This window comes from Scyliorhinus torazame, chromosome 12, assembly GCF_047496885.1.
Source record: "Scyliorhinus torazame isolate Kashiwa2021f chromosome 12, sScyTor2.1, whole genome shotgun sequence".
Classification (NCBI taxonomy): Eukaryota; Metazoa; Chordata; class Chondrichthyes; order Carcharhiniformes; family Scyliorhinidae; genus Scyliorhinus; species Scyliorhinus torazame.
The window spans coordinates 155,917,145-155,944,044 of NC_092718.1; the positions used below are offsets into that span (position 1 = coordinate 155,917,145).

The window sequence follows — 26,900 nt, forward strand, 5'->3', positions numbered from 1 at the left end:
GTTCAGTACTGGTCTCCATAAACAGGGACCAGATGGAACTGCACCCATGGGGGTCTCCCATTGGATCGGGGGCCCCAAGGTGCATGCCCTTTGGGATGGGTGATACCCTGGCACTGCTGGCCCTGCAGTAGGCGGAGGCCACCCTACACCCAAAGTCACCCTCCCATAGTGCATTGGGACTTGGGGGGGCTGGGGGTCGCTTCGCGTGCCTCGGAGGTTGAGACGCCATTTTTTTTAATGGCGAGTGGAGCTCCTGAGTGCAGAAAATGAGGCTATGTACAGCATCGGCCGTGTGTCCCCGCTGAGACCCCTTATCAAATGCTAGTTGTGTTTTATAGCCTTTGTTTCTCAGTGCTGCGAGTGCCAGGAAACACGTGGTTCAATGCGCTCCCTACGGGACTTTGGTCCCATTCAGTAAAATCACGCGATGGGATTCTCTGCTCCAGCCGCTATAAATGGGAATTCCCATTGAAGCCACCTCACCCTGCAGGGTAATCTGCTGCCAGTGGGGCCTGAGAATCCCGCTGCCAGCAACTGGCCGGAGAATTCCAGCCAATGTGTTGAATGGAACTCACCGCTGATATTTTCCAGCAAGATTTGCCCCAGTAATAATGCCCTCTGACGTTTCATGAAATTGGGGCATTTGTGTATTAATTGTCAATTAAACGTGCCTCAGGAAATTAGAATGTTAGTTAAAATTGTTAGCAAAACCTCGCGCAAGTCACCCAACTCGCTCTGCCCGGTGAGATCTGGATCACGCCCTTGCCGAGCGAGATCCAGATCTGAATATATAAAGAGTTATAAATACCCGGACACCGGATTCACCTGGTGCCCAGGACTCACCAGTGCAGGGTGCCTGGGAGACCTCGACGGGGAGCCTTTCAGTACTGGTGCGCCCAAACGTGGGCCAGGTGTAATTGCATTGGTTAAGGAGATGCACAGTTGGTCCGATTGCCCACCAATGCCCTGTCGGTACCATTACCAGCTCAAAGTTGCAGCAACTTACAATGAGAGGTTCATCTGACTGGACATGGTGTCAGGTGCCCCTTCCCAGCATAGCCTGGTACATTGCTTTTTGTTCCCCATGCCCAACACCCCTTCCTCAAAGCCACTTACAACTAGTCTGCACTTTGTCACAGGCGTATTAGTTGAGCTCTATTTACAGTCGACAGATTTTGAGTTGTTTGCCTTTTCTGATTTGTGTAAATTATCCATTGCCAACCTGTCCAAATATAGCTGACAGAACAGAACAGACCGGTCTGGATCTTGACAGAGTTTTTTCTTGACTCCTTTAGCAGAGGTCACTGCCAGTTGAAAGTTTAAAATCACCCGGCAAAAGGTCAAGGCCCAGGCAATAGAAGAAGTACAGGACAGGTTCTCTACGTCTGAAACGGAATCTCAGCTTTAGTAACCTGAATTCTGCCTCCATTTGTATTCCTCTCACCTATCCCACAATACCAAGACGAAAACTCAAACTCTCGGAATAAAAGTCATATAAAACAAAGAAGGTGATTTCCCAACTAGTTTTACACAACACACATCTCGGGTGGGAATCTCCAGTCCCCCAGTCGTGTGTTTCTTGGATGTGCGCCATTCGCTGGTGGCAGGATTCTCTTCTCCCGCCGCTTGTCAATGGGATTTCCCATTGAAACCACCCACGCCACCAGGAAACCCGGATGGCGGGGGTGCACTGCCAGCAGGAAAAGAGAATTCCAACAACAGGAGAACTCCTGGCCATATGTTTGCCAGTTCTTCATTATAACAGGTACTCTTGGACAAAATCAAGCACAAAATGAAGGTCATGGTCTCGGGGTGGCATTTAATAGTAGCGACGGTGCACTGCTTCACCGGCTGGAGAGCTGGTGGAAACTCCACCATGGCTGCCGTCAGGGCTCCCAATCTTCCTGCTGTGGGCTGGGTAATGCACGCCAAGAACTGCTGGCTAATTGGAGGCCAGCAGCTCTCCAGTACCAGCAATGTATAGGGAGCGGTGGCCACTGCCGGTACTGCAGTGGGCCCAGGCTGAAGATTGGCACAGGAGTCCAGAAGTGAAGGTGAGTGGGGCAGGATCGCTGCTGGGGTCAGTCAGAGAGGCCCTTGAAGTGAGGTTGGTAAGGGGGGGGTCATTTCAAGGGTAGGCGGGCGCCTTCCAGTGGGTCGCATGGTTTCCGCTAGCAGCTCTCCATGAGACACGGGATGGCAGAAAAGGAGGGATTTCCCCCTGAGCTGCAGGGACACCTGCCAAGTCATGACCTCTGCCTGCTTTGGGTAAATACCAGCGATAGTGGGGTGAGGATCTTAAGTGGGTGGCTTATGGACCCACTTGGCTTCCAGGCAGGAAGGCCAGTCTCAAACTTTCTGTTCCCAGGCCTGAACTGGGATCAGTCAGCAAGGCGACTACGTCTCTACCCCTAGCCTGTCCCATAATATGCCCCCCGACTGCCTCCCAACCTGCCGCCAGAGGCAGCAGTAAATCCCATCTTGGTTTCAAAGACCTTGACGCAACAACTGATCGATGATCCCTTATGTTTGCAGTGTTGATGTTATCCTAACATCATTTCAGTGTCTGTCGATGAAAACCTTACCTCACCGCCTCTTTCACCTGAGCTGAAGTCAATTCCTCGGTAGGACCAGGTTCAAGGTAGCCGTATTTTTCTAAGAATGCCTTGGGAAAGAAAAGGAAAGAGATATTAAATCCTGAGCAACCAAATGATAAAGAGCAATGTTAGTTTCTATTAAATATAATTCTGAACACATTCCACCAGTCATTGTAAGTCAATGTTGTCCTTCTAACTTTGTCTTGACAGCCAGACTGTTTAATGGATCCAATAAACTCACAGCAGTTGATCATGTCTGTCCAATATTCCTTCCCTTCTTCTTCTGGAGAAAGCCTCTGTTCAGTTACTATCACTGATGGCAGGAACATGATTTGGGGGAAGAATTTCTCTGCACACCGTGTGTAGTAATGAGTGAACTCCTTGTAATTCACCATTTTGCCACATATAGGCTGGAATTCTCTGCCATTCACTGGCGGCAGGATTCTCTGGTCCCAACGGCAGCGCACCCCCCCCCCCGCCCCCCGCCCACCCCCCCCCCCCCCGCAATGCCCCCCCCCCACCCCCACCCCCCCCGCCCGCGGATTTCCCGGTGGTGTGAGGTGGCTTCAATGGGAAATTCCATTGACAGCGATGGGAGCAGAGACGCCCGCCACCAGCAAACAGAGAACTGCCTCCCGTGGCTGAGAAATAGGTCGCTAGGAGGCTTAAGAGTCCTGCCAATTGTGTAGAAAGAAAACCTTTCCTTCTGAACCATCGAACCATTGAATCCCTACAGTGCAGAAGGAGGCCATTCAGTTCATCGTCTCTGCACCGATCCTCTGAACGAGCACCCTACCTAAGCCCACTTGCCCCCATATCCACATAACTTGCAAATCCCTCACACTAAGGAGCAATTTTTTTATCATCGCTAATCCACCTAACCTGCACATCCTTGGACTGTGGGAGGAAACCGAAGGACCCGGAGGAAACCCACGCAGATACAGGAGAATGTGCAGACTCCGCACAGACAGCCACCCGAGTTCAGAATTGAACCCGGGTCCCTGGCGCTGTGAGACAGCAGTGCTAACCGCTGTGTGCTGCCTGTACACATGTCCGCTGCTTGTAGTTGATTGAATAAGTCAAATTTGCTTTTGGCTGGATAGGAATGTGGAATTTCCCAGGATTCTCAGGGAGCCTTTCTACATTTTTCCTTGTCCGTCATATTCTGTTAACACTACATGTTAACACATGACTACCATAGTAAGCTGATGATATTAATAGCCTTTTTGTAGATTGTACTGCTGAGTAACTAATTGTCTTGAGTTTGCAGATTTGTCGTACTCACAGTGGCTTTATGTCTCTTTCAATTCTATTCATCAGAGGGAAATCACAGTTAAGTGTCGACCCAGAGGAAGGGCTGGCTTATCAGTACAAGTGCTGAAGGAGGGCTGCACAGCTACATGTGCCATCTTTTGAATCAGATGTGTCATGACCAAAAGAGATGGAAGAGATATTAAACTGTCTAAGTCAAACCTTACTTTCCGCTAATTTAAAAATGTACTTTTACTGTACCAAAAGAAATAGCTGATACACGTCACATGATTTGCAAGTTGGCGACAGTTCTGGAAACTTAATTGCAGGACAAAGCTCAACCTTCATCCTTGTGAATTCTCCCAAATCTATCACTGTGTCGACCCATTGCAATCAATGAAACAAGAAAGAAGCAAATAGTCAGGTGTCCCCCAGCCTAGAGAATTAACAAAGAGTGCCATCGCATTATACCTGCGCGCGCACTAATGGCCACCATCTAACTCTCAAGGTGAACAATGGATTTTGACAAGAGACATAGTTTCAGGTAAACAATCCGTTTCTGACTCATCAGTGGACAACACCACATAACCTAAGCCCCTATGGCCTTTGGAAAGTTTTAATGTTGCATTTCTGGACTCCTAGGGCAGCCTGCTGTTAACAGCCAGCCTACCAACACCAAAGCAGGACTGCAGGCTTAAAGCAAAGCCTGCCTTCAGTATAAACATCCTCGAAGCCTGACACTCTGGAAGATTCCTGCCATTGCCTGTAGAGTGGATCAAGTCTCTGTGCACCAGCCTCATCTTGCTACATCATCACTAACTTTGAAGGAATTCGGCAACTCCTGCTTTCAGCGAACTGAACCCACCAGAACCTTAACTCCTATATGAAGGAACCGTTACTGGACTCTTAACATTCCGGGCTTTGAAATTCATGTAAATTAATATCCATGCCTTTGGTTCTATGGCCACCTAAAATGGCTTCCAGCAAGGGATCCTGGGAAAAGTGGCCAGGTTTATGGAAAAGCAGGCTGCAGAGCAGATCAAACAAAGTTGCAGCCCAGGCTTTACAGACTTAAAAGGACTTTGCAGGTTGTTGCAAACAACATAGGCAAAAGGCCACAGACTTCAAAAGACTTTGCAGGTTGTTGCAAACAACATAAGCAAAAGGCCATCTCCAGGCCATCCCAGATGGGACAATAGAACTGTCCTGTTAATTATACTTATTTACCAGTCATAAACTCCTTATTTGGAAGGGCCTACCTGCCCCCAACACTTGCAGGCATAGCCACGGAATGCCCACCCCAAAATTGATGTGGCAGTCCCCGATTGGCATTGCTCGATGAGACTGACCGAGCCCTGATCAATTTATTGACAAATGACCCAGAGACCGCCCACCAAAGGGTGCAAAATCCAAGCAGGATAAAAGTTACTGCACAGCCCTCATTCTCTCTCTTGAGCAGCAGCCACCACAAGCGGTGACTTCCACCGGCCGACAAAGGAGACCATCCACATTACCAACAGAAGGGAGACCGGAGCCAGAAGCGAACCAGATTGATAACCAACTAACAGAGACGACAAGACCGGAACTACAGATAACAGGCCTGTATCTACCTAGCACCTGTCGGTCACTGCCAAGTTAAGTTAAGATCTTGGAACTATTGGTGTATAGTGTAACCTATGATTGGAAGTGTGTGATTGAATAACCATAACCATTGTGTGCAAGTGAATAAATATTGTTTTGTTTTATAAACTAAGTCTCATAGTCATTTGTCCACCGTATATGGGTTAAGACACACTGTGGTTTAGCCAGGGACAACAGTTTGTTTTTAAAAGTTATCCCTAATTGTAAAACCTTTTGCTTTCCTATTTCCTTCTTGTGTACTTGCTTGAGTGTGTGAGTGTGTGTGTGTGTGTGTGAGTGAGTATGTGTGTGAGTGTGTGTGTGTGTGTAGTTGCGACGGTCAAAAGAACAAAGAAAAGTCCAGCACAGGAACAGGCCCTTCGGCCCTCCAAGCCCGTGCCGACCATGCTGCCCGACTAAACTAAAATCTTCTACACTTCCGGGGTCCGTATCCCTCTATTCCCATCCCATTCATGTATTTGTCAAGATGCCCCTTAAATGTCACTATCGTCCCTGCTTCCACCACCTCCTCCGGTAGCGAGTTCCAGGCACCCACTACCCTCTGCGTAGAAAACTTGCCTCGTACATCTACTCTAAACCTTGCCCCTCTCACCTTAAACCTATGCCCCCTAGTAATTGACTCCTCTACCCTGGGGAAAAGCCTCGGACTATCCACTTGTCTATGCCCCTCATAATTTTGTAGACCTCTATCAGGTTGCCCCCCAACCTCCGTCTTTCCAGTGAGAACAAACTGAGTTTGTTCAACCGCTCCTCATAGCTAATGCCCTCCATACTAGGCAACATTCTGGTAAATCTCTTCTGCACCCTCTAAAAACCCTCCACATCCTTCTGGTAGTGTGGGGACCAGAATTGAACACTATACTCCAAGTGTGGCCTAACTAAGGTTCTATACAGCTGCAACATGACTTGCCAATTCTTCTACTCAATGCCCTGGCCAATGAAGGCAAGCATGCCGTATGCCTTCTTGACTACCTTCTCCACCTGTGTTGCCCCTTTCAGTGACCTGTGGACCTGTACACCAAGATCACTCTGACTGTCGATACTCTTGAGGGTTCTACCATTCACTGTATATTCCCTACCTGCATTAGACCTTCCAAAATGCATTACCTCACATTTGTCCGGATTAAACACCATCTGCCATCTCTCCGCCCAAGTCTCCAAACAATCTAAATCCTGCTGTATCCTCTGACAGTCCTCATCGCTATCCGCAATTCCACCAACCATTGTGTCGTCTGAAAACTTACTAATCAGACCAGTTACATTTTCCTCCAAATCATTTATATATACTACAAACAGCAAAGGCCCCAGCACTGATCCCTGCGGAACACCACTAGTCACAGCCCTCCAATTAGAAAAGCATCCTTCTATTGCTACTCTCTGCCTTCTATGACCTAGCCAGTTCTGTATCCACCTTGTCAGCTCACCCCTGATCCCGTGTGACTTCATCTTTTGTACTAGTCTACCATGAGAAACCTTGTCAAAGGCCTGACTGAAGTCCATATAGACAACATCCACTGCCCTACCTGCATCAATCATCTTTGTGACCTCCTCGAAAAACTCTATCAAGTTAGTGAGTCACGACCTCCCCTTCACAAAACCATGCTGCCTCTCACTAATATGCCCAATTGCTTCCAAATGGGAGTAGATCCTGTCTCGAAGAATTCTCCCCAATAATTTCCCTACCACTGACGTAAGGCTCACCGGCCTGTAGTTCCCTGGATTATCCTTGCTACCCTTCTTAAACAGAGGAACAACATTGGCTATTCTCCAGTCCTCCGGGACATCACCTGAAGACAGTGAGGATCCAAAGATTTCTGTCAAGGCCTCAGCAATTTCCTCTCTAGCCTCCTTCAGTATTCTGGGGTAGATCCCATCAGGCCCTGGGCACTTATCTACCTTAATATTTTTCAAGACGCCCAACACCTCGTCTTTTTGGATCTCAATGTGACCCAGGCTATCTGCACACCCTTCTCCAGACTCAACATTTCATAGAATTTACAGTGAAGAACGAGGCCATTCGGCCCATCGAGTCTGCGCCGGCTCTTGGAAAGAGCACCCTACCCAAGGTCAACACCTCAACCCTACCCCCATAACCCAGTAACCCCACCCAACACTAAGGGCAATTTTGGACACTAAGGGCAATTTATCATAGCCAATCCACCTAACCTGCACATCTTTGGACTGTGGGAGGAAACCGGAGCACCCGGAGGAAACCCACGCACACACGGGGAGGATGTGCAGACTCCGCACAGACAGTGACCCAAGCCGGAATTGAACCTGGGACCCTGGTGCTGTAAAGCAATTGTGCTATCCACAATGCTACATCTACCAATTCCTTCTCTTTGGTGAATACTGATGCAAAGTATTCATTTAGTACCTCGCCCATTTCCTCTGGCTCCACACATAGATTCCCTTGCCCATCCTTCAGTGAGCCAACCCTTTCCCTGGCTACCCTCTTGCTTTTTTATGTACGTGTAAAAAGCCTTGGGATTTTCCTTAACCCTATTTGCCAATGACTTTTCGTGACTCCTTCTAGCCCTCCTGACTCCTTGCTTAAGTTCCTTCCTACTTTCCTTATATTCGACACAGGCTTCGTCTGTTCCCAGCCTTTTAGCCCTGACAACTGCCTCATTTTTCTTTTTGAGGAGGCCTACAATATCTCTCGTTATCCAAGGTTCCCGAAAATTGCCGTATTTATCCTTCTTCCTCACAGGAACATGCCGGTCCTGAATTCCTTTCAACTGACACTTGAAAGCCTCCCACATGTCAGATGTTGATTTACCCTCAAACATCCGCCCCCAATCTAGGTTCTTCAGTTCCTGCCTAATATTGTTATAATTAGCCTTCCCCCAATTTAGCACATTCACCCTCGGACCACCTTATCCTTGTCCACCAGCACTTTAAAACTTACTGAATTGTGGTCACTGTCCCCGAAATGCTCCCCTACTGAAATTTCTACCACCTGGCCAGGCTCATTCCCCAATACCTGGTCCTGCACAGCCCCTTCCCTAGTTGGACTGTCTACATATTGTTTTAAGAAGCCCTCCTGGATGCTCCTTACAAACTCTGCCCTGTCTGAGCCCCTGGCACTAAGTGAGTCCCAGTCAATATTGGGGAAGTTGAAGTCTCCCATCACCACAACCCTGTTGTTTTTACTCTTTTCCAAAATCTGTCTACCTATCTGCTCCTCTGGCTGTTGGGAGGCCTGTAGTAAACCCCCAACATTGTGACTGCACCCTTCTTAATCCTGATCTCGACCCATAAAGCCTCACTGACCTCTGAGGTGTCCTCCCGTAGTACAGCTGTGATATTCTCCCTAACCAGTAGCGCAATTCCGCCACCCCTCTTACATCCCCCTCTAACCCGCCTGAAACATCTAAATCCTAGAACGTTTAACTGCCAATCCTGCCCTTCCCTCAACCAGGTCTCTGTAATGGCAACAACATCATAGTTCCAAGTACTAATCCAAGCCCTAAGTTCATCTGCCTTACCCGTAATACTTCTTGCATTAAAACATATGCATTTCAGGCCACCAGACCCGCTGTGTTCAGCAACTTCACCCTGTCTGCTCTGGGTTGGAATTGGCTGCTGTGCTTCCCAATGTGAGAACAGTGACTATGTTTTAAAAGCCCCTCATTGGTTGTAAAGTATTCAGATGTTACAGAAGTTCTTGTATAAGTGAAAGATTTTTTAAAAATGTAATTAAAGGAAATTTGACTTATGCAGTCACCATAAATCAGGGAGCACAATGATGCAAGCTGAATTGTAGCAACACAGAAGTCTTGATGTTATTCCGTAGGAATGCAGGGTCACTGAGTCATCGTAAACACTGCTTTCCTGCAATCCAATAGCATCTACATATTATAATTGATTGTCTATTGTTACAGTTCTAATTATGGTCAGAGGTTTTAATGAAGGGCCCAGTCCAAGTTGTTAAGCTTTCTTTATCTGATGCTGCTCAATTTCAATTCATTATAGTTGCACACTTTTCATTCTTGGAACTAATCAAACCATTGAGAAGGATGACCTTTTAAGAGAGTAAGCAGGAGTATTATGGGGTTTGTGTGGGCGAATAAGACCCCGAGAGTAAGGAGAGGGTTCCTGGAACGCAGTAGGGACCGAGGAGGGTTGGCGCTGCCAAACCTGGGGAGCTACTACTGGGCAGCAAACGTGGCGATGATCCGCAAGTGGGTTATGGAGGGAGAGGGGGCGGCATGGAAGAGGATGGAGATGACGTCCTGTAAAGGAACGAGCCTGGGGGCGTTGGTGACGGCACCGCTGCCGCTCTCGCCGACAAAGTATACCATATAGTCCGGTGGTGGCGGCAACGCTAAGGATCTGGGGCCAGTGGAGACGGCACCGGGGTGCAATGGGAGCATCGGTGTGGTCCCCGATCAGGGGTAACCACCGGTTTGTCCCGGGGAAGATGGACGGGGGGTTCCAGAGCTGGCATCAGGCGGGGATTGGAAGAATGGGGGACCTGTTCATCGACGGGACGTTTGTGAGCCTAGGGGCACTGGAGGAGAAGTTAGAGTTACCCCGGGGAAATGCCTTTAGATATATGCAGGTGAGGGCTTTTGTGAGGCGACAGGTGAGGGAAATCCCGTTGCTCCCGGCACAAGAAGTTCAAGATAGGGTGATCTCGGGTGTATGGGTCGGGGAGGGCAAGGTGTCGGAAATGCACCAGGAGTTGAAAGAAGAGGGGGAAGCGCTGGTAGAAGAGTTGAAGGGTAAATGGGAGGAGGAGCTCGGGGAGGAGATCGAGGAAGGTCTGTGGGCTGATGCCCTAGGTAGGGTTAATTCCTCCTCCTCGTGTGCCAGGCTCAGCCTGATACAATTTAAGGTGGTCCACAGAGCGCACTTGACGGGGGCGAGGTTGAGTAGGTTCTTTGGGGTAGAGGACAGATGTGGAAGGTGCCCAGGGAGCCCGGCGAACCATGTCCATATGTTTTGGTCATGCCCGGCACTGGAGGGGTTCTGGAGAGGAGTGGCGGGAGCAATATCTCAGGTGCTGAAAGTCTGGGTCAAGCCAAGCTGGGGGCTAGCAATATTTGGAGTAGTGGACGAACCGGGAGTGCAGGAGGAGAAAGAGGCCGGCGTTCTGGCCTTTGCGTCCCTAGTAGCCCGGCGAAGGATCTTGCTAATGTGGAAGGAGGCGAAGCCCCCCAGCCTGGATAAATGATATGGCTGGGTTCATAAAGTTGGAGAGGATTAAGTTCGCCTTGAGAGGGTCTGCGCAGGGGTTCTACAGGCGGTGGCAACCGTTCCTAGACTATCTCGCGGAGCGTTAGAGGAAGGTCGGTCAGCAGCAGCAGCAACCTAGGGGGCTGGGGGGTGGAGGGGACGTCGGGGGGGGGGGGGGGGGGGAGAGAAAGGGGGGACTGCCTGGGAGGGTGGATGAGCAAGAGATAACATGAAGGGTTGGGGAAACTGGCACGTACGGGTGAGGGCCAGTGTACAAAGCTGTGTAAATATATCATTTTGCCATGTATATATCTTGCTCTGCGCGATTTCTCGTTTTGTTTTGTTACGAGGGGGGTGGGGGGGGGGTGGGGGTTATTGTTTGTAAGGGAGAGAAATTGTGTTAAAAAACTTTAATAAATATATATATTTTTTTAAAAGAGAAGGGTGACCTACCCAGGGTCAGGAAGGGCCAAGCACCGATCCATCTCTCAGATTCCCTTTGAAACTTGAACTAAGATGTCCCTTTCCTTTCAGCCCAATGCAAGTAAAGAGGGTGGTAGAGGATTGTGCTGTGTGGAGAAATACCCCACCAGACAACCAGGAAACAAGATCAAACAGAATTAAAGCCGGAGGACCATCTTACATCAATTTTTCTTCCGGCTCTCCAACAAAGACTTAAAGACGCTGCCTCATGGGCAGCAACTCTCCAGCGCCTAGGCCTTGTGACCAATCTTTGTGCCCAAGCCTATTTTGACCAGTTATTCATTCCCAGGGGTCATTCATCACAGTCGAGTGTGATCTTATACATGACCTGCACACTCAACTTTCGACAAGGGCTCTCTAAACTGGAATCTGGGGTGGTTTCCCCTTTCATAGCCCAGAGACCAAATTTAGCATCTAAGCCGGAATTCTCCGACCATTTGCTAGCAGCAGGATTCTCCGGTCCCAAGGAAGGCGTGTTCATACCACGGTTAACCAGGTTGAGAGTCAACCTGTAAATCATTCCAATACGCCAATGGCTGGCGGTAAGATCAGGAGAAACTCTGGATCAGCCATGCGTGATTCATGAGGCCCTCTCAACCTTGTCCCTTGCCTGAGTTGTGGTGACCCTCAGGTTAAATCACCACCAGTCAGCTCTCTCCCCTCAAAAGGGGAGAGCAGCCCAAGGTCTTCTGGAACTATGGTGACTTAGATTAGTACGTCAGTGATTTACAACACGAGCCTTTTCATTTTTTCATGAGGCAGACTAAACGTATGAAGCAAAGCTTTGACACAGTAAATTGCTGGGAAGCTGAATCTTTCAATGGGGCTACCACAGTAGGCTAAACAGCTGGCTTGTAATGCAGAACAATGCCAGCAGCGCGGGTTCAATTCCCGTACCGGCCTCCCCGAACAGGCGCCAGAATGTGGCGACTAGGGGCTTTTCACAGTAACCGCATTGAAGACTATTTGTGACAATAAGTGATTATTATTATCCCTCTTTATTTTTGTTGCTCTATCTGTGGGTGAGTAAACAAGCCCTCAAAAAGCCCTGGCTAGGCCACAAAAGAAGTACGATTTACAAGAGCAGTCCAGGATGGAACTCTTCCCCCCCCCCCTCTGATTTCTGTCCACACTGGTACAACTGGGAACGGAAACCCAGTAGGCTGGCACTTTGGGAACAATGCGATAGTCATTAAGAGGCCACGTGGAGTTGTGCAGATCGAGGAAATTGGCATAAGGGAGAAGGGCAGAACGCCAGAAAAGGAACCGTCTCACATTATCACCTGTTGCCCAAAGAATTGGGGAGCTATTCATACTTTGTACTTCCTGCCTTGTTGGTGTGCCTGGCCACCCCAAACAGGTGCCAGAATGTGGCGACGAGGGGCTTTTCACAGTAACTTCATTGAAGCCTACTTGTGACAATAAGTGATTATTATTATTAACTAATTGTGCAGTAATCACAAGAATGGCTGGTTTCCACCATATTGTAGTGTTTTGATGCACTAATCTATGTTGCTCAGGAGTGGAAAACTAACTGAAGAGGCTAGTGTACCTTGCACTTAACCCCCTTGTTAAACTTAGATCAAAGTCTCATACTGAGCATAAAGGTTGCAAGAATGCAATATACAGGAATGGAGTTCTTTCTTAAAACTAAGAACTTTCTTTCAAGCGCTGAAACACTAATAAAGTCAAACCAAGCAATTCAATGATTTCCTGCCCGTGTTTAAAAACAAAACAGTGCCTAATATGGGGTGAGAAAACAGGGGCAGTACACACGAGGCATGTTTCCCACACTCAGAAAGGTCAGCTGTAAATGCAGATTTGTATAGCCTTCACCTCTCCCTCTCATTCATGCCCCTCTCCTGCTGCAGTCATGGTCAGCCAGGGGTCAACGTCAGTGGCTGGTCCGTCATTTATGAGCCTGCAAAGTGAGAACATTCTGTTCAGCCATGGGGAGAGGATTGGGGCGAGACAAGGTTACCCCCTGTCATTGAATGTATAGCCAGAGACTTCATCACATGACTCCCCACCCGCCAGCTACCGCTGCAGCCATTATCCATTATCCGGTCAACACATCCATCTGTCTGACGCACGGCCATCCTAAACCAATTGGAAAGCAAAAAGACTCATTACCCCACTGTAGGATCATAGAATCCTTATATTGCAGGAGGAGGCCATTCAGCCCATCGAGTCTCCAGCGACCCTCCGAAAGAGCTTGGCCCACTCCCCAGCAATCCCACCTAACCATTGGACACTAAGGGGCAATTTAGCATGGCCAATCCACTTAACCTGCACATCTTTGGACTGTGGGAGGAAACCGGAGCACCCGGAAGAAACCCACGCAGACACGGGGAGAACATGCAGACTCCACACAGACAGAGACCCAAGGCGGGAATTGAACACCTACCGATTTCTGCTCACTAAGGCCGAGTTAGACCTGTAATCAGATAGTTCAATGAAAATCAGAGTACCTGAGATTTCAGAATATGTGAAGTGACTCGCTACTTCATGTCAATAATACACCTCAACTCCAGCCTAACCTGGATGTCATAACTCCCACGAGGACCACGATGAAACCATTGTTGATCTTCCCGTGGGACCAGTGGAGTACGAGCTTCCCAGGTAAGGGGTGGAGGCCACCCAGCTGAAGCTTGTTACATGCTTACATATAAAAGCCAGCCCAAGCAGGGCCCGGTGCTGTTGGTTGTCGCAACAGGGACTGGATTGGGAGAGAGTGACTGCCACGGGCAGAGTATTGTACGTAGTTCAATAATTCCTTGTTCCACTATTGCTGGCTTCCTCAAGTTACTAAACTGGTGATAAGGACAAAGGAGACTCCGGACTCACTTGTGGGACCAGCTAGCTGCCCCAGACGATTACATTCCTGGAACGTGTGGAATTAAACGTTCAAGATGCCACTGTTCTGAAAGCTGGAAGTCTTTGATGCAGGCCTGGAAGATTGGAGGTAGTATGCTGAATGCATGAGGTACTTATTCCAGGCTAGTTGTACTTTGGGAGAAGACCATCAGAAAGTCATCCTCCTGACCGCCTGCAAGGTCCTGACTTTTGGAATTATAAAAACTCTCACTTAACCAGCCGCACCAGACTCCAAATCGTTTGGTGAGTTGGTGCATTGGTAGCTGAACATTATGGCGCTAAACCTTGCATGATCATGCAGCAGTATAGGTTTAATTCAGCAATGCGGTCCCCAGGTGAATCGGTCACTGACGTCTGGACCTGCCTTAGGCGATTGGCAGAGCATTGCGAGTTCGGGCCGTCCCTCTTCAAAATGTCGAAGGATAGGCTGGTTTGAGGGATAAACAACACGGCCACTCGGGGGAAGCAGTTGGCGGAGCCCACCTTAGACCTAAAAAGGGCCATCGACCTGTCACTGTCCCATGAGCACGCAGACCTACAGGGATCCATGGATTATAGCATCAATAGTTTAGCCCGCCCTCCGTTTTGAGCTTCCCCTGGATCACCGGGCAATGCAGGTCAGGTGATCACCTCCCAAAGCGCAGCCCCACAGGCCCCACACCCAGCTGGCAGAGGTGTTTGCGGACATCTTTAACCAATGTCTACTCCACTCCGAGGTTCCCACCTGCTTCAAGAAGACCACCATCATACCGTTGCCAAATAAGAACCAGGCAATGTGCCTCAATGACTACCGTCCGGTGGCCCTGACTTCAGTCGTAATGAAGTGCTTCGAGAGGTTGATCATGAAGCGCACCACCTCCATACTCCCAGAACGACTTGACCAACTGCAATTCGCATACCGTCGCAACTGGTCCACAGCAGACGCCATTGCCCTGGCCCTACACTCATCAACCTCCTATTTATTGACTACAGCTCTGCCTTCAACACCATAATCCCAGCCAAGCTCATATCAAAGCTCCAAAGCCTAGGACTTGGCCCTCACTCTGCAACTGGATCTTCGATTTTCTGTCCAACAGATCACAATCAGTAAGAATGAACAACGACACCTCCTCCACAATAGTCCTCAATACCGGGGCCCCGCAAGGCTGTGTACTTAGCCCCCTACTCTACTCCCTGTACACACACGACTGCGTGGCAAAATTTGGTTCCAACTCCATCTACAAGTTTGCTGATGATACGACCATAGTGGGCCAGATCTCGAATAACGACGAGTCAGAATACAGGAGGGAGATATAGAACCTAGTGGAGTGGTGCAGCAACAACAATTTTTCCCTCAATGCCAGCAAAACTAAAGAGCTGGTCATTGACTTCAGGAAGCAAAGTACTGTACACACCCCTATCAGCATCAACGGGGCCGAGGTGGAGATGGTTAGCAGTTTCAAATTCCTAGGGGTACACATCTCCAAAAATCTGTCCTGGTCCACCCACGTCGACGCTACCACCAAGAAAGCACAACAGCGCCTATACTTCCTCAGGAAACTAAGGAAATTTGGCATGTCCACATTGACTCTGACCAACTTTTACAGATGCACCATAGAAAGCATCCTATCTGGCTGCATCACAGCCTGGTATGGCAACTACTCGGCCCAGGACCGCAAGGGACTTCAGAGAGTTGGGAACACCGCCCAGTCCATCACACAAACCTGCCTCCCATCCATTGACTCCATCTACACCTCCCGCTGCCTGGGGAAAGCGGGCAGCATAATCAAAGACCCCTCCCACCCGGCTTACTCACTCTTCCAACTTCTTCCATCGGGCAGAAGATACAGAAGTCTGAGAACACGCATGAACAGACTCAAAAACAGCTTCTTCCCCACTGTCACCAGACTCCTAAATGACCCTCTTATGGACTGACTTCATTAACACTACACCCTGTATGCTTCATCTGATGCCGGTGCTTATGTAGTTACATCGTGTACCTTGTGTTGCCCTATTATGTATTTTCTTTTATTCCCTTTTCTTCCCAAATGGTCTAATTCTGCTCCAATGTCTTATGGTCTTATCCATATCGTCCAGATGGTTTGAATGCCAACCTTGGGCATTTGAACTACACACACTGGTTATACCACAAGGTAAACTATTTTGAATTAATTGTGGTTGTCCTGCATAAGTTGGAAACAAACCCACTTTATCTGTTGGCTTGTCAGGACCCCGGTGATTTTCCAGCATGTAATGGAAAGCATCCTGCAGGGTCCTAAATTGGTAAAGACGGTTCTACTCCTACAAACCTCAAAAAGCCTTTGTTCCTGGTCATAAATTACAAAGCATATCTGGGCAGGCCTCTGCTATTAGGGGGACGAGCATCTCTGCTCTAGTCCTGAAGCCTCTTAAGTTAAATCGAAAGACACCAATACTTTTACGTTTCATTGCACGAGATTCACTTTTCTGCTTCCTGCAATCCTGTCTCCCCCCTCCCCCACCATCACACTTCCCACATGGCAGATTGTGAATTTGAAAAAATGTTTTTAAAGATAGTATCAGTATCAGTGCATGGCATATTGTAGTAAAAACTCAACAGGTTCAGTGATATCCTTTGGGAAAGGAAATCTGCACTTCTTACTCGATTCGCGCCCAAAAGTGACTCCAGTCCCACACCAACATGGTTCTCTCTGGGCGTGGCCTAGCAAGCTACTCAGTCGTATCAACCCACCTCAAACTTCATAGTTCAAGTAGGGATGGGGCTGACCAGTGATGTTGTTATTCTGAGATAGGCGCAAATGATACCCGTGTAAAACACAGAGAAATGAAAGATGATCTAAATGACACTTTGCATCAAATCATTGGAGCAATGGATCAGGGCATGAAAATTTCTTTCTCTAGCATTACGTAATCTAGCATCCAGGCCCTCGGTGCATCGAGGCTGGAAAGAGTGAGAAATGAGGCAAGTCGTTATGTGTAACTAAGTTTGGGTTTTAAAAGGTTGCAGATTGTAAGGTTAAAAAAAAAGACAGCAGCACCCAGCAACAATATGGTCTCGATTGCCACACTAGGTCCTTTACTCTGGAGAGCAAAATGATAGTGGCCTCCTGCCACCAGTTTCCTCACTTAGATTCATGTAGTGTAGCTTTCTATTAGAACCACAACACAACCTTCATCTTACAAGATCCACAAGACACTGCGCCGGCACACAAGGCACTATCTATCTCCTATTTACATCTCCTGGTGCAGGAAACGTTCGGCGAACGTGCTCAAAGAGGTGGCTCAATTCTCTAATCTAATTTGCCAACTTGAAGCCAAATGGAGGAGGAACAGCAGACACACTGACTGATTTGGTGCTTAAGAAGCAACAAAGAGCAAAGTTGAGACCAGCAATGCCTAAAGGAATACCAATAAACAGCTTAAAGACAAGGAAGGTTGCGATGGAGAGGAAAGTTGGAAGCCAAGCGTTGCGAACAATCACATTTTAGCCGAGCTGTTTTGGGCTGCTTAAAATGTTTTGATCTCACCATATAGCACACTAGAACATTCATGGAAATAATAATTAAATTACTGCGATGAAATAAATGAATCGTGCATGCACAGCAAGCTGATGTGTTTGAAAATTACATACAAAGCATCGGGGCCATGTAATTAAGAAGCTGTACAATAACGCATCTTACATCGGAGAGATATTAAGTGGCTGTATGGTCCAACTTCTATTTTTAGCCCATTAGCTGAATGTATGCTTTGTTTTGATCAGCAAAGATCTGAATTGCTTGCCAAAAATGTCTTTACCCCACAAACAATTAAATTAAGATTTTGTTTTCCAAAGAAACACTATGAATCATTTTAACCAGCATCCAGGCTCCATGGATAATATTCTCTCCTCTAAATAAAGAGGTTGTGGGTTAAAACCCTTCCCTGGAGACTTGACTTCATAATCCTGGCTTCAGAGCAACACTGAGGGATGTCTTCCAGATGAGATGTTAAAACGCAGTCATATTTTCTGTCAACTATGGATCGGAATTCGTGTAGATGAAATCTTAAGCCCAAACCCTGGCTGCCCTCTCCAATCCTATGGCACTATTCAAAGGGGCAGGGTGCCCTGGTATCCTTCAATCAACATCACTACAGCAAGGAGAAAGAATACAGAGATCCGGCAGAGATCTCCATTCCAGAGACAAGTGTTGACGCCGTAGCATGATTCGCGGACATTCGCGCCAACCAAACTGGCACCGCACCCATTCAGCGGCAGTTGAGGGGCTAGCACCGATGCCACACGGAACACAATAGATTCCAATGAGAAATGGTGCGGGATTCGCCGGGACCATGATTGACACTCGGGAGGCTGACAAGCTGCAGCCGCATATACACACTTCATTCCCCACGTACAATCATCCCAGCCACTGGTTGTGCTGGTGCACGGCCATCCCGCTGATGAGTCAGCTGGGGCCAGAGGGAACCTGGGGGAGTTGCCAGGGGGGCACCCATACGACCCGTGGCCCTACGTTCACAGTGGGAAATCATCGCCATGCACAGCTGCATGGCTGCCTTGCAGGCCGCAGCAATGGTGTTCCGTGCCCATCCACCCCGACCCCACTGCCCACCTCCTGGCCACCCCCCGCTACTCCCCCCTGCCCTGGCAGAAGTCCCCTGGCCAGCGGCACAACTGTGGCGATGTTGGATACTCTCCGTACCCCCTCTCTCTCCCTCAGCAGCCACAGTGCCTGTTTCACAATTTTTAAAAGCACAAGTGAACCTTGCCGTCAGGAATTCATCCTGGTGGAGGTGGAGAATCGCAGAGGCCCCGGAGAATACCGGGTCAGGCCTGCGAATGATATGCCAACGGCGTTTACTGCACGTGCAGAGTGCATTGGCATCGCTGTCGAGGCGACGGACAATTACAATTTGCCGTGAAACTGGCTCCCACCACAATTTCGGGGTCAAATCTGAATTTCCGGCCAATCGCGTTTACCGATTCCGCTGTCAGTCGATGGAGAATCCTGACTTGGAAGATGTAAGTTTGGGTGGGGTAGAGGAACAAATGGATCTCATGTACAAATACACCGATCTCTAAATGTTGTCCCTCAGGTTAACAAGACCATTAAAAAAAGCAAATCAAGAATTATTTCTGGAGGAATAGAATTGAAAATTAGGAGCGCTGTGTTGAACCGGTATTGAACCTTGGTTAGACCACACTTAAGAGGTGGCCAGGGTGTAGTTCTGACCACCATGTCATAAAAAAGGACATCAAGGAATTGGGGATGGTGCAGAGAGGATTTACTAGGATGATATCAGAAATGCCTGGGTATACGTATCATGAAAGGATTGACAGGCTGGGACTTTTTTCTCTTGCAAAAAAGGCTGAGGGGTGATCTAATGGAGATCTTTAAAATGCTGAAATATTTTGATAGAGTGGAAAGAGAGAGAGAATGGGCTGGATTCACCAGTCCCCCAGCTGCGTGTTCTCCGGCGGTGCACCGCTCGCTGGCCACAGGGATTCTCTACTCCCGTCGCTTGTCAGCGGGATTTCCCATTCAAGCCACCGCACACCGCCAGGCACCCGTAGGCGGGGTGTGCAGCCAGCGGGAAAAGAGAATCCCAACGGCCGGAGAATTCCGGCCAATGTTTCCTCTTGGGAGGGGAAAAGCATAACCAGAGGCTGTCAATAAAAGGTAGTCATCAAGAAATCCAACATGGGATTCAGAAGAAACGTCTTCACCCAGATAGTGGAACTGGCTACCGCAGTGAGCAGTGAATAGTATCGACGTATTTAAAGGAAAACTAGACAAACCTATGACGGAGATGGGAATTAAGAAGGTAAAATTCAAAATGACTTCATTAGCTGTGAAGCACTCTGGGACATCCTAGGGTTGTTAAAGGTACTATACAAACACAAGCCTTACTACCTATTATGAACAGTGGGTTTAATGTGCAAAAGAAAATGTTAATAAGGAATGGAATCTTCCTCTAATACCAATAAAACGGACTAGATACAGGGCCACCACACATTTCCTATTTCCAGATCGATCCCTAGTGTTTCTCTCAGTGAGGTGGCCATTTTGTTCTGAGTGAGACCGCCGGCTGCAATTGGACAAGCTCATTTCACACTAGAATCATAGAAACCCTCCAGCGCAGAGGAAGACTATTTGGTCCATCAGGTCTGCACTACCCCTCCGAACACTCTCCCCAGGTCCACTATCCCGCCACCCTGCTCTATCCCCATAACCTAACCTGCGCATCCCAGGACATTAAGGGGCAATTTGACATGGCCAATCCACCTAACCCACACATCTTTGGACCGAGGGAGCAAACCGCAGCACCCGGAGGAAACCCCCGCAGACATGGGGAGAACGTGCAGACTCCACACAGTCACCCAAAGCTGGATTCAAGCTCTGGTCCCTGGCACTGTGAGGCAGCAGTGCTAACCACTAGGTCCTGACAAGCCAACAGATAAAGTAGGTTTGTTTCCAACTTATGCAGGACAACCACAATTAATTCAAAATAGTTTACCTTGTGGTATAACCAGTGTGTGTAGTTCAAATGCCCAGGGTTGGCACTCAAACCATCTGGACGATATGGATAAGACCATAAGACATCGGAGCAGAATTAGACCATTTGGTCCATTGAGTCTGCTCCGCCATTCAATCATGGCTGATATGTTTCTCATTCCCATTCTCCTGCCTTCTTCCCATAACCCCTGAGCTCCTTAGTAATCAAGAATCTAGAACATCTCTGTTTTAAACACACTCAGTGATTTGACTTCCACAGCCTGCTGCGGCAAAGAGTTCCACAGGTTCACCACCCTCGAGCTGAAGAAATTCCTCCTCATCTCAATTTTAATGGATCGTCCCTTCAGTCTGAGACTGTCACGTCGGGTTCTAGTTTTCCTACACAAGGTATAGGACCTAAAACTAACCTTGATGCTGCAGTTAAGCACCACTCTCTCAAATATGACCTAACTTTTGACTGGCACACTCCATAATACAGACAGCCTCAAATCAGAAACAGAACTTTATCTAAACCTTACGTTTGTGGTAAATATTGGCACTAAACACATCCCTTTGAGATTACCAGTCAGGCAATCAAAACCAGAACGTAAAGAACAGTTTGCATCTTTGGGAATGAGAAGAGCGGTGTCCCATTTATTTAACTATCGTAATCATCACATTATGCTTTATAAAGAATTTAATGTTTTATCAAAAATTAAACCACGCAGGCGAATTTTTTCACTGTCCCACAGATGTAACTTTGGCAGAATTTCCACAGTAATCATGCACGGTTGGCCAAAAGGAAGAACATTTACTGTAAGATCAAGAGGAGAGAGGATCACTCCCAAAAACCCGCCTCTTACATTTACAATCACAGAAAGAGGTCAGCCTCATCCATGTCACACAAGCCTCCTCTCAACCACTTTCCATCTATCCACATAATCTTTTTATCCTTTCTCCTTCATCAGCACAGTGGTTAGCACTGCTGCCTCACAGCTCCAGGGACCCGAGTTCAATTCTGGCCTTGGCTGACTTTCTGGAGTCTGTACGTTCTCCCAGTGTCTGCGTGGGCTTCCTCCGGGTGCTCCGGTTTCCTCCCAAAGTCTAAAGCTGTGCAGGTTAGGCCATGCTAAATTGCCCCTTCGTGTCCAAAAGGTTAGGTGGGGTAATTGGGTGACAGGGATAGGGCAGGGCCATGGGCCGAGGTCAGGTGCTCTTTCAGAAGGTCGCTGCAGACTCGATGGGCCAAATGGCCTCCGTCTGCACTGTAGTAATTCTGTGAGCTCATGTAGCTTCTCTTAATCCTCTTTGTTGAAGGTGCCACAGTGGCAGGGACAAGAGGAAGTGACATACTTGTTACTACAAAACTGCTTGTTTGCAGATAGAAACTGCTTTGTGCTTGAGCAATTGCTCTTTTAAATACACTGACTTGGTATTCACTCTTTCATTCTTGCATTCTCTCTCTTACATTCTTTCTCTATTAGACATGAGTGTCATATGTGGTTAAAAGCAACTTTTATCCACCACAGAAGTGACTTCATTGAGGCGAGGCCAGTGGAACAATGTAGAAAAAGGAAATTTTATTCACTTCTAAGTAAATCAAACTTTGAAGTGTTGTTTATGAACTCCTACACATTTCCCCAACGTTGCTGCAATTCTAAAGCAACCATGGCCTCCTCAGGAGGCCCTCCTGCTTTATCAAGTTTATTTTTCTATTTTAGATCACACTTCAAATAATTTCCTAAATTGAAATTCTCCTTGTGCTTCCTTCGGGGTTGTAAAATGAAAGAAAAAAAAAACATGTTCCAACCCTAATTAGTGCAATTACGATAATACTTTGCCAAATTTAGCAGAGCGGAAGATTGAGTGGAGCAGGGTTACCAACAGATGTCAAATAAATAGACAATTCCAGCATGTTTGGGGTCTTTTTCTAAAATATACAATAAGGACTAAAAACTGAGGGAAAGGTTCCTTGTCTCAAAGACCACTGCAACTGTAATTAGAACGTGAATATACATAGAGATGAGAGTAGGATGAGAGACTCATTAGGTCTACAGTGGCATTCACTGAAGATCTATAGCTCAACTCGATTTACCTGCCTTTACGCCACAGTTTTTATTTTTTCGTGGATTTGGGTGTCACTGACTGGGCCAGCATTTACTGTCCTGCCTTAATTTCCCTAACACGGAGTGGTTTGCTCGTCCATTTCGGAGGGCAGTTAAGAGTCAACCGCATTGCTGTGGGTCTGGAGTGGCATGTAGGCCAGACTGGGTAAGGATGGCAGATTTTCATCCTTAAAGGGCATTAGTTTACCATGTGGGTTTTTACAACAATCAGCAATGGTTTCATGGTCATCATTAGACTTCAGATTTTGACTGAATTCAAATTTCACCATCTGCCATGGCGGGATTCAAACCTGTGTCCCCAGAGCCTCTGGATTACCAGTCCAGTGACTATACCACCTACCTGAATTGACCCCGCAGCAACCACAGTCTTTTGTGGACAGGAGTTCCAGATTTCCACTACTAGCTATCAGACAGTTTTTTCACCAAATTACAGGTTCAAGGCCCATTCGAGGGGTCCCGAACTCAAAGGTCCCACATTCCCAGTGCAGTACTGAGGGGAGGGAATGTTGCACTGTCGGAGGTGCTGTTTTTAAGTGAGATGTTAAACAGAGGCCAGCTCGGATATTCGTAAAAGACCCCATGCCATTATTTCCCCTGTGTCCTGGCCAACATCACAAAAACAGATTATCTGGTCTTTATCACATTTCTCTTTGTGGGAGTTTGGTGTGTTTAAATTAGCTGCTGTGTTTCTTACCTTACAGCAGTGATTACACTTCAAAAAGTATGCAATTGACTGCAAAATGCGTTGACAGATCCAGTGGTCATGAAAAGCACTATCTAAATGCTATCTGTGCTAAAAAAAATGCTTCCTTATTTCAGTCCTCTGCAACTAAGATCTAATTTTAAGTATATTGGGCGGGATTCTCTCAGCCCAGGCCGGGCCGGGGAAATCGCTGGGCCAGGCGCGAATCGCGCCGCCGCCGGTCTGCCGATTCTCCGGAGAGTGGAGAATGAGCGCCTTTGGCTCCGGCTCGGTCGGCGCGGTGCCGGTCAGGGGCCACTCTATGGGCCCCACCCCCCCAACGATTCTCCGCCAGGGATGGGCCGAGCGGCCACACACAAAAAAAGAGTCCCGCCGGTGCCGTTCACACCTGGTCTTACCCGGCGGGACGTCGTCATGCATGCATCCGGGAGCGGCCTGGCGGCGGGGGAGGGGGGTCAGACCCGGGGGGGGGGGGGGGGGGGGGGGGGGGGGGGGCTCCGCTATGGCCTGGCCCACGATCGGAACCTACCGATCGGCGGGCCAGCCTCTCGGGCTGGGGGCCTCTTTTGTTCCGTGCCGGCCCCTGCAGCCCTACGCCATATTGCGTCGGGGCCGGCGTGGAGAAGGGAGCCACTGCGCATGCGTGGCGATCGCGCTGGTCCCACTGCGCATGCGCAGACCCGCGGCGCCCATCTGAGGCCGGGGATCGGCAGCTGGAGCGGCGTGGGTCACTCCAGTGCCGCGCTGGTCCCCTGTAGGGGTCAGAATCGCTGCTCCTGAGGCCATGTTGACGCCGTCGAGAAACGCGACGGCGTTTATGACGGCGTCAACACTTAGCCTCAGGATCAAAGAATCCCGCCCAAGCTCTCATATTCTTGACTTCCCCCACCAGAGGAAATAGTTCCTCTATATTCCCACTATGAAATCCTATAATAATTTTTAAACACCTGATAAAATCCCCATATTTTTGTTCTTAAGGGAATACAATCCAAATTTATGGGAGGTCACCCTCATCTCCACCATAACTTCAACAGAAGAATCATGGCATCGGCAAAAATAAGATAAATGCCTTTTACCTTCCCACGGTTTGCATAGATTTTTCCCCATGGTCTGACAAACCAGCTGGGGAACGTCCCACAGAAATTAAAGGGCGACGTCACACCTTTGCCCTCTCCCACTTCTACACGTGCTTCCCAGCAGCTCAATCGGGCTGAATCCAGTTGTGTGTGACCTTAAAGTTTTGTTTGCCCCTGAACTGGAGTTCAAAACTCACGGGCGGGGTTCTCCGATCGCCGACGCCGAAATTGCGTTCGGTGATCGGCCGGAGAATCCCTGTTTGCGGCGAAATCGGGGGGCAGGGGGGGGGGGGTGCAGCGCCACATTTGCATTGCTCCTCCCCCGATGCTCGGCCCCCGATGGGCCCGGGTTTTGACGGCGCGGAACACTTATAGTATTTATTATAGTGGACCCCGCGAGGAGGCTGCAGACTGTGTCCAGCACCGTCACAGTCGGGGGGGGAGCCATGCCGCTGGCCATTCTCCAGCCTTATCCACAGGTAAAGCCGGGGGCTTTATGCTGCGCGGCTGCTAGCCCACCCCCCCCCCCCCCCCACCGGACAGAGGATCAGTGCAGCTGTTGCGCCATTTTTTTCTGGTGTAAAATGCCACTGTTTCCACGCTGGCATCAGCACGGAGTCTGGAAATCGGAGAATCCAGCCCCTAATCTCCTCGGGCTGAATTTCCTTTGGATAAAACCAGGGGAACTCTCAGTTCCGGGTCACAATGCTGAGGATAAAGGTATGAAGCCTTCAGTTCCCTGATCTGCCGCCTGTAATATGTATATAGGCACGCCAGTGAAGGGTTAATTATTACATCTCAGTGTAAATCAAACACTAGAGGGCACCACCACTTCTCAGTATACAAATCAGACCTCAGGGAATGCTGGGTAGTTAGTAAGAATTAGCAAAAGAGAAAGATTGATACCAGCACGAGGAGTAGTTTAGATTAGAAAGAGTTAACACGAGGATATCATTAGTGAGTTCTCGGCGCGGTCCGGTGGCCAAGAGGAAAAGCGCTGGTCTTATAAACCAAAAATCGTGGGTTCGGGTCCCGCCCATGCCTCGGTGCGGCTGCTAGGCTCCCTTGCGTTAATTCTAGGGGCTAGTTTAGCACAGGGCTAAATAGCTGGCTTTAAAAGCAGACCAAGGCAGGCCAGCAGCACGGTTCAATTCCCGTTCCAGCCTCCCCGAACAGTTGCCGGAATGTGGCGACTAGGGGCTTTTCACAATAACTTCATTTGAAGCCTACTTGTGACAATAAGCGATTTTCATTTCATTTCATTATTGATTATTGCTAGACAGAGTCAATATTACTTTATTACTAGTTATAGCTCAGTAGCATGAGTGAACTTCATTTATTTAATCGTTATCCAATAAATTAGTTTTGATTCAATCTAAAGATTGGTGGTTTCTTTGTCATCAACTGAATGGACCATTCTGGATCACAAGGCAAAGAACAACAACATATTGCACCAAAGGTAATAAACACCGCTCTCTTTGAAGTGCACAGATATATCCTGGAGATCAGGGTAGGCATACACCTGGAAATCCTGTGTAAAAGATGCACGAGTAACTGAATCGCAACTTATTTACCTCTGTTTATCATAGAATTTACAGTGCAGAAGGAGGCCATTCGGCCCATTGAGTCTACACCGGCTCTTGGAAAGAGCACCTTACCCAAGGTCAACACCTCCACCCTATCCCCATAACCCAGTAACCCCACCCAACACTAAGGGCAATTTATCATGGCCAATCTACCTAACCTGCATATCTTTGGACTGTGGGAGGAAACCGGAGCACCCGGAGGAAACCCACGCACACACGGGGAGGATGTGCAGACTCCGCACAGACAGTGACCCAAGCCGGAATCGAACCTGGGACTCTGGAGCTGTGAAGCAATTGTGCTATCCACAATGTGGATACTATGGCAGGTGCTTATTAGGAACTTGGCCCAGGATCTGAGCATCTCCAGGGTCCCAAATACTTAAAGTAGCAGGGATTATTACACATCAGTTTAATATTAGTTTAACTGATAACGTTTCATACTCATGTATAAAGTAGGTATACAAAATTATGAGGGGCATAGACAGAGTGGATAGTCAGAGGCTTTTCCCCAGGGTAGAGGGGTCAATTACTAGGGGGCATAGGTTTAAGGTGAGAGGGTCAAGGTTTAGAGTAGATGTACGAGGCAAGTTTTTTACGCAGAGGGTAGTGGGTGCCTGGAACTCGCTACCGGAGGAGGTAGTGGAAGCAGGGACGATAGGGACATTTAAGGGGCATCGTGACAAATATATGAATAGGATGGGAATAGAAGGATACGGACCCAGGAAGTGTAGAAGATTGTAGTTTAGTTGGGCAGCATGGTCGGCACGGGCTTGGAGGGCCGAAGGGCCTGTTCCTGTGCTGTACATTTCTTTGTTCTTTGTTGTATAGTTAGTTACATAACTCCAAGTGTTATACCAGAATATATATAATTTTATAACTCCTGTATTATATTAGTATATAATTAGG

General features: G+C 48.3%; 1 protein-coding gene across 1 annotated transcript in view; it reads right to left on the reverse strand.

Annotated features, from left to right (window-relative positions):
* mmp28 (matrix metallopeptidase 28) overlaps positions 1 to 26,900 on the reverse strand; it is a 196,508-nt gene that overhangs the window by 134,589 nt on the left and 35,019 nt on the right. Inside the window, exon 2 of the mRNA XM_072469218.1 lies at positions 2,586 to 2,665. Within this exon, the coding sequence (XP_072325319.1) occupies positions 2,586 to 2,665 (80 nt within the window). The remainder of the gene's footprint in view (positions 1 to 2,585; positions 2,666 to 26,900) is intronic.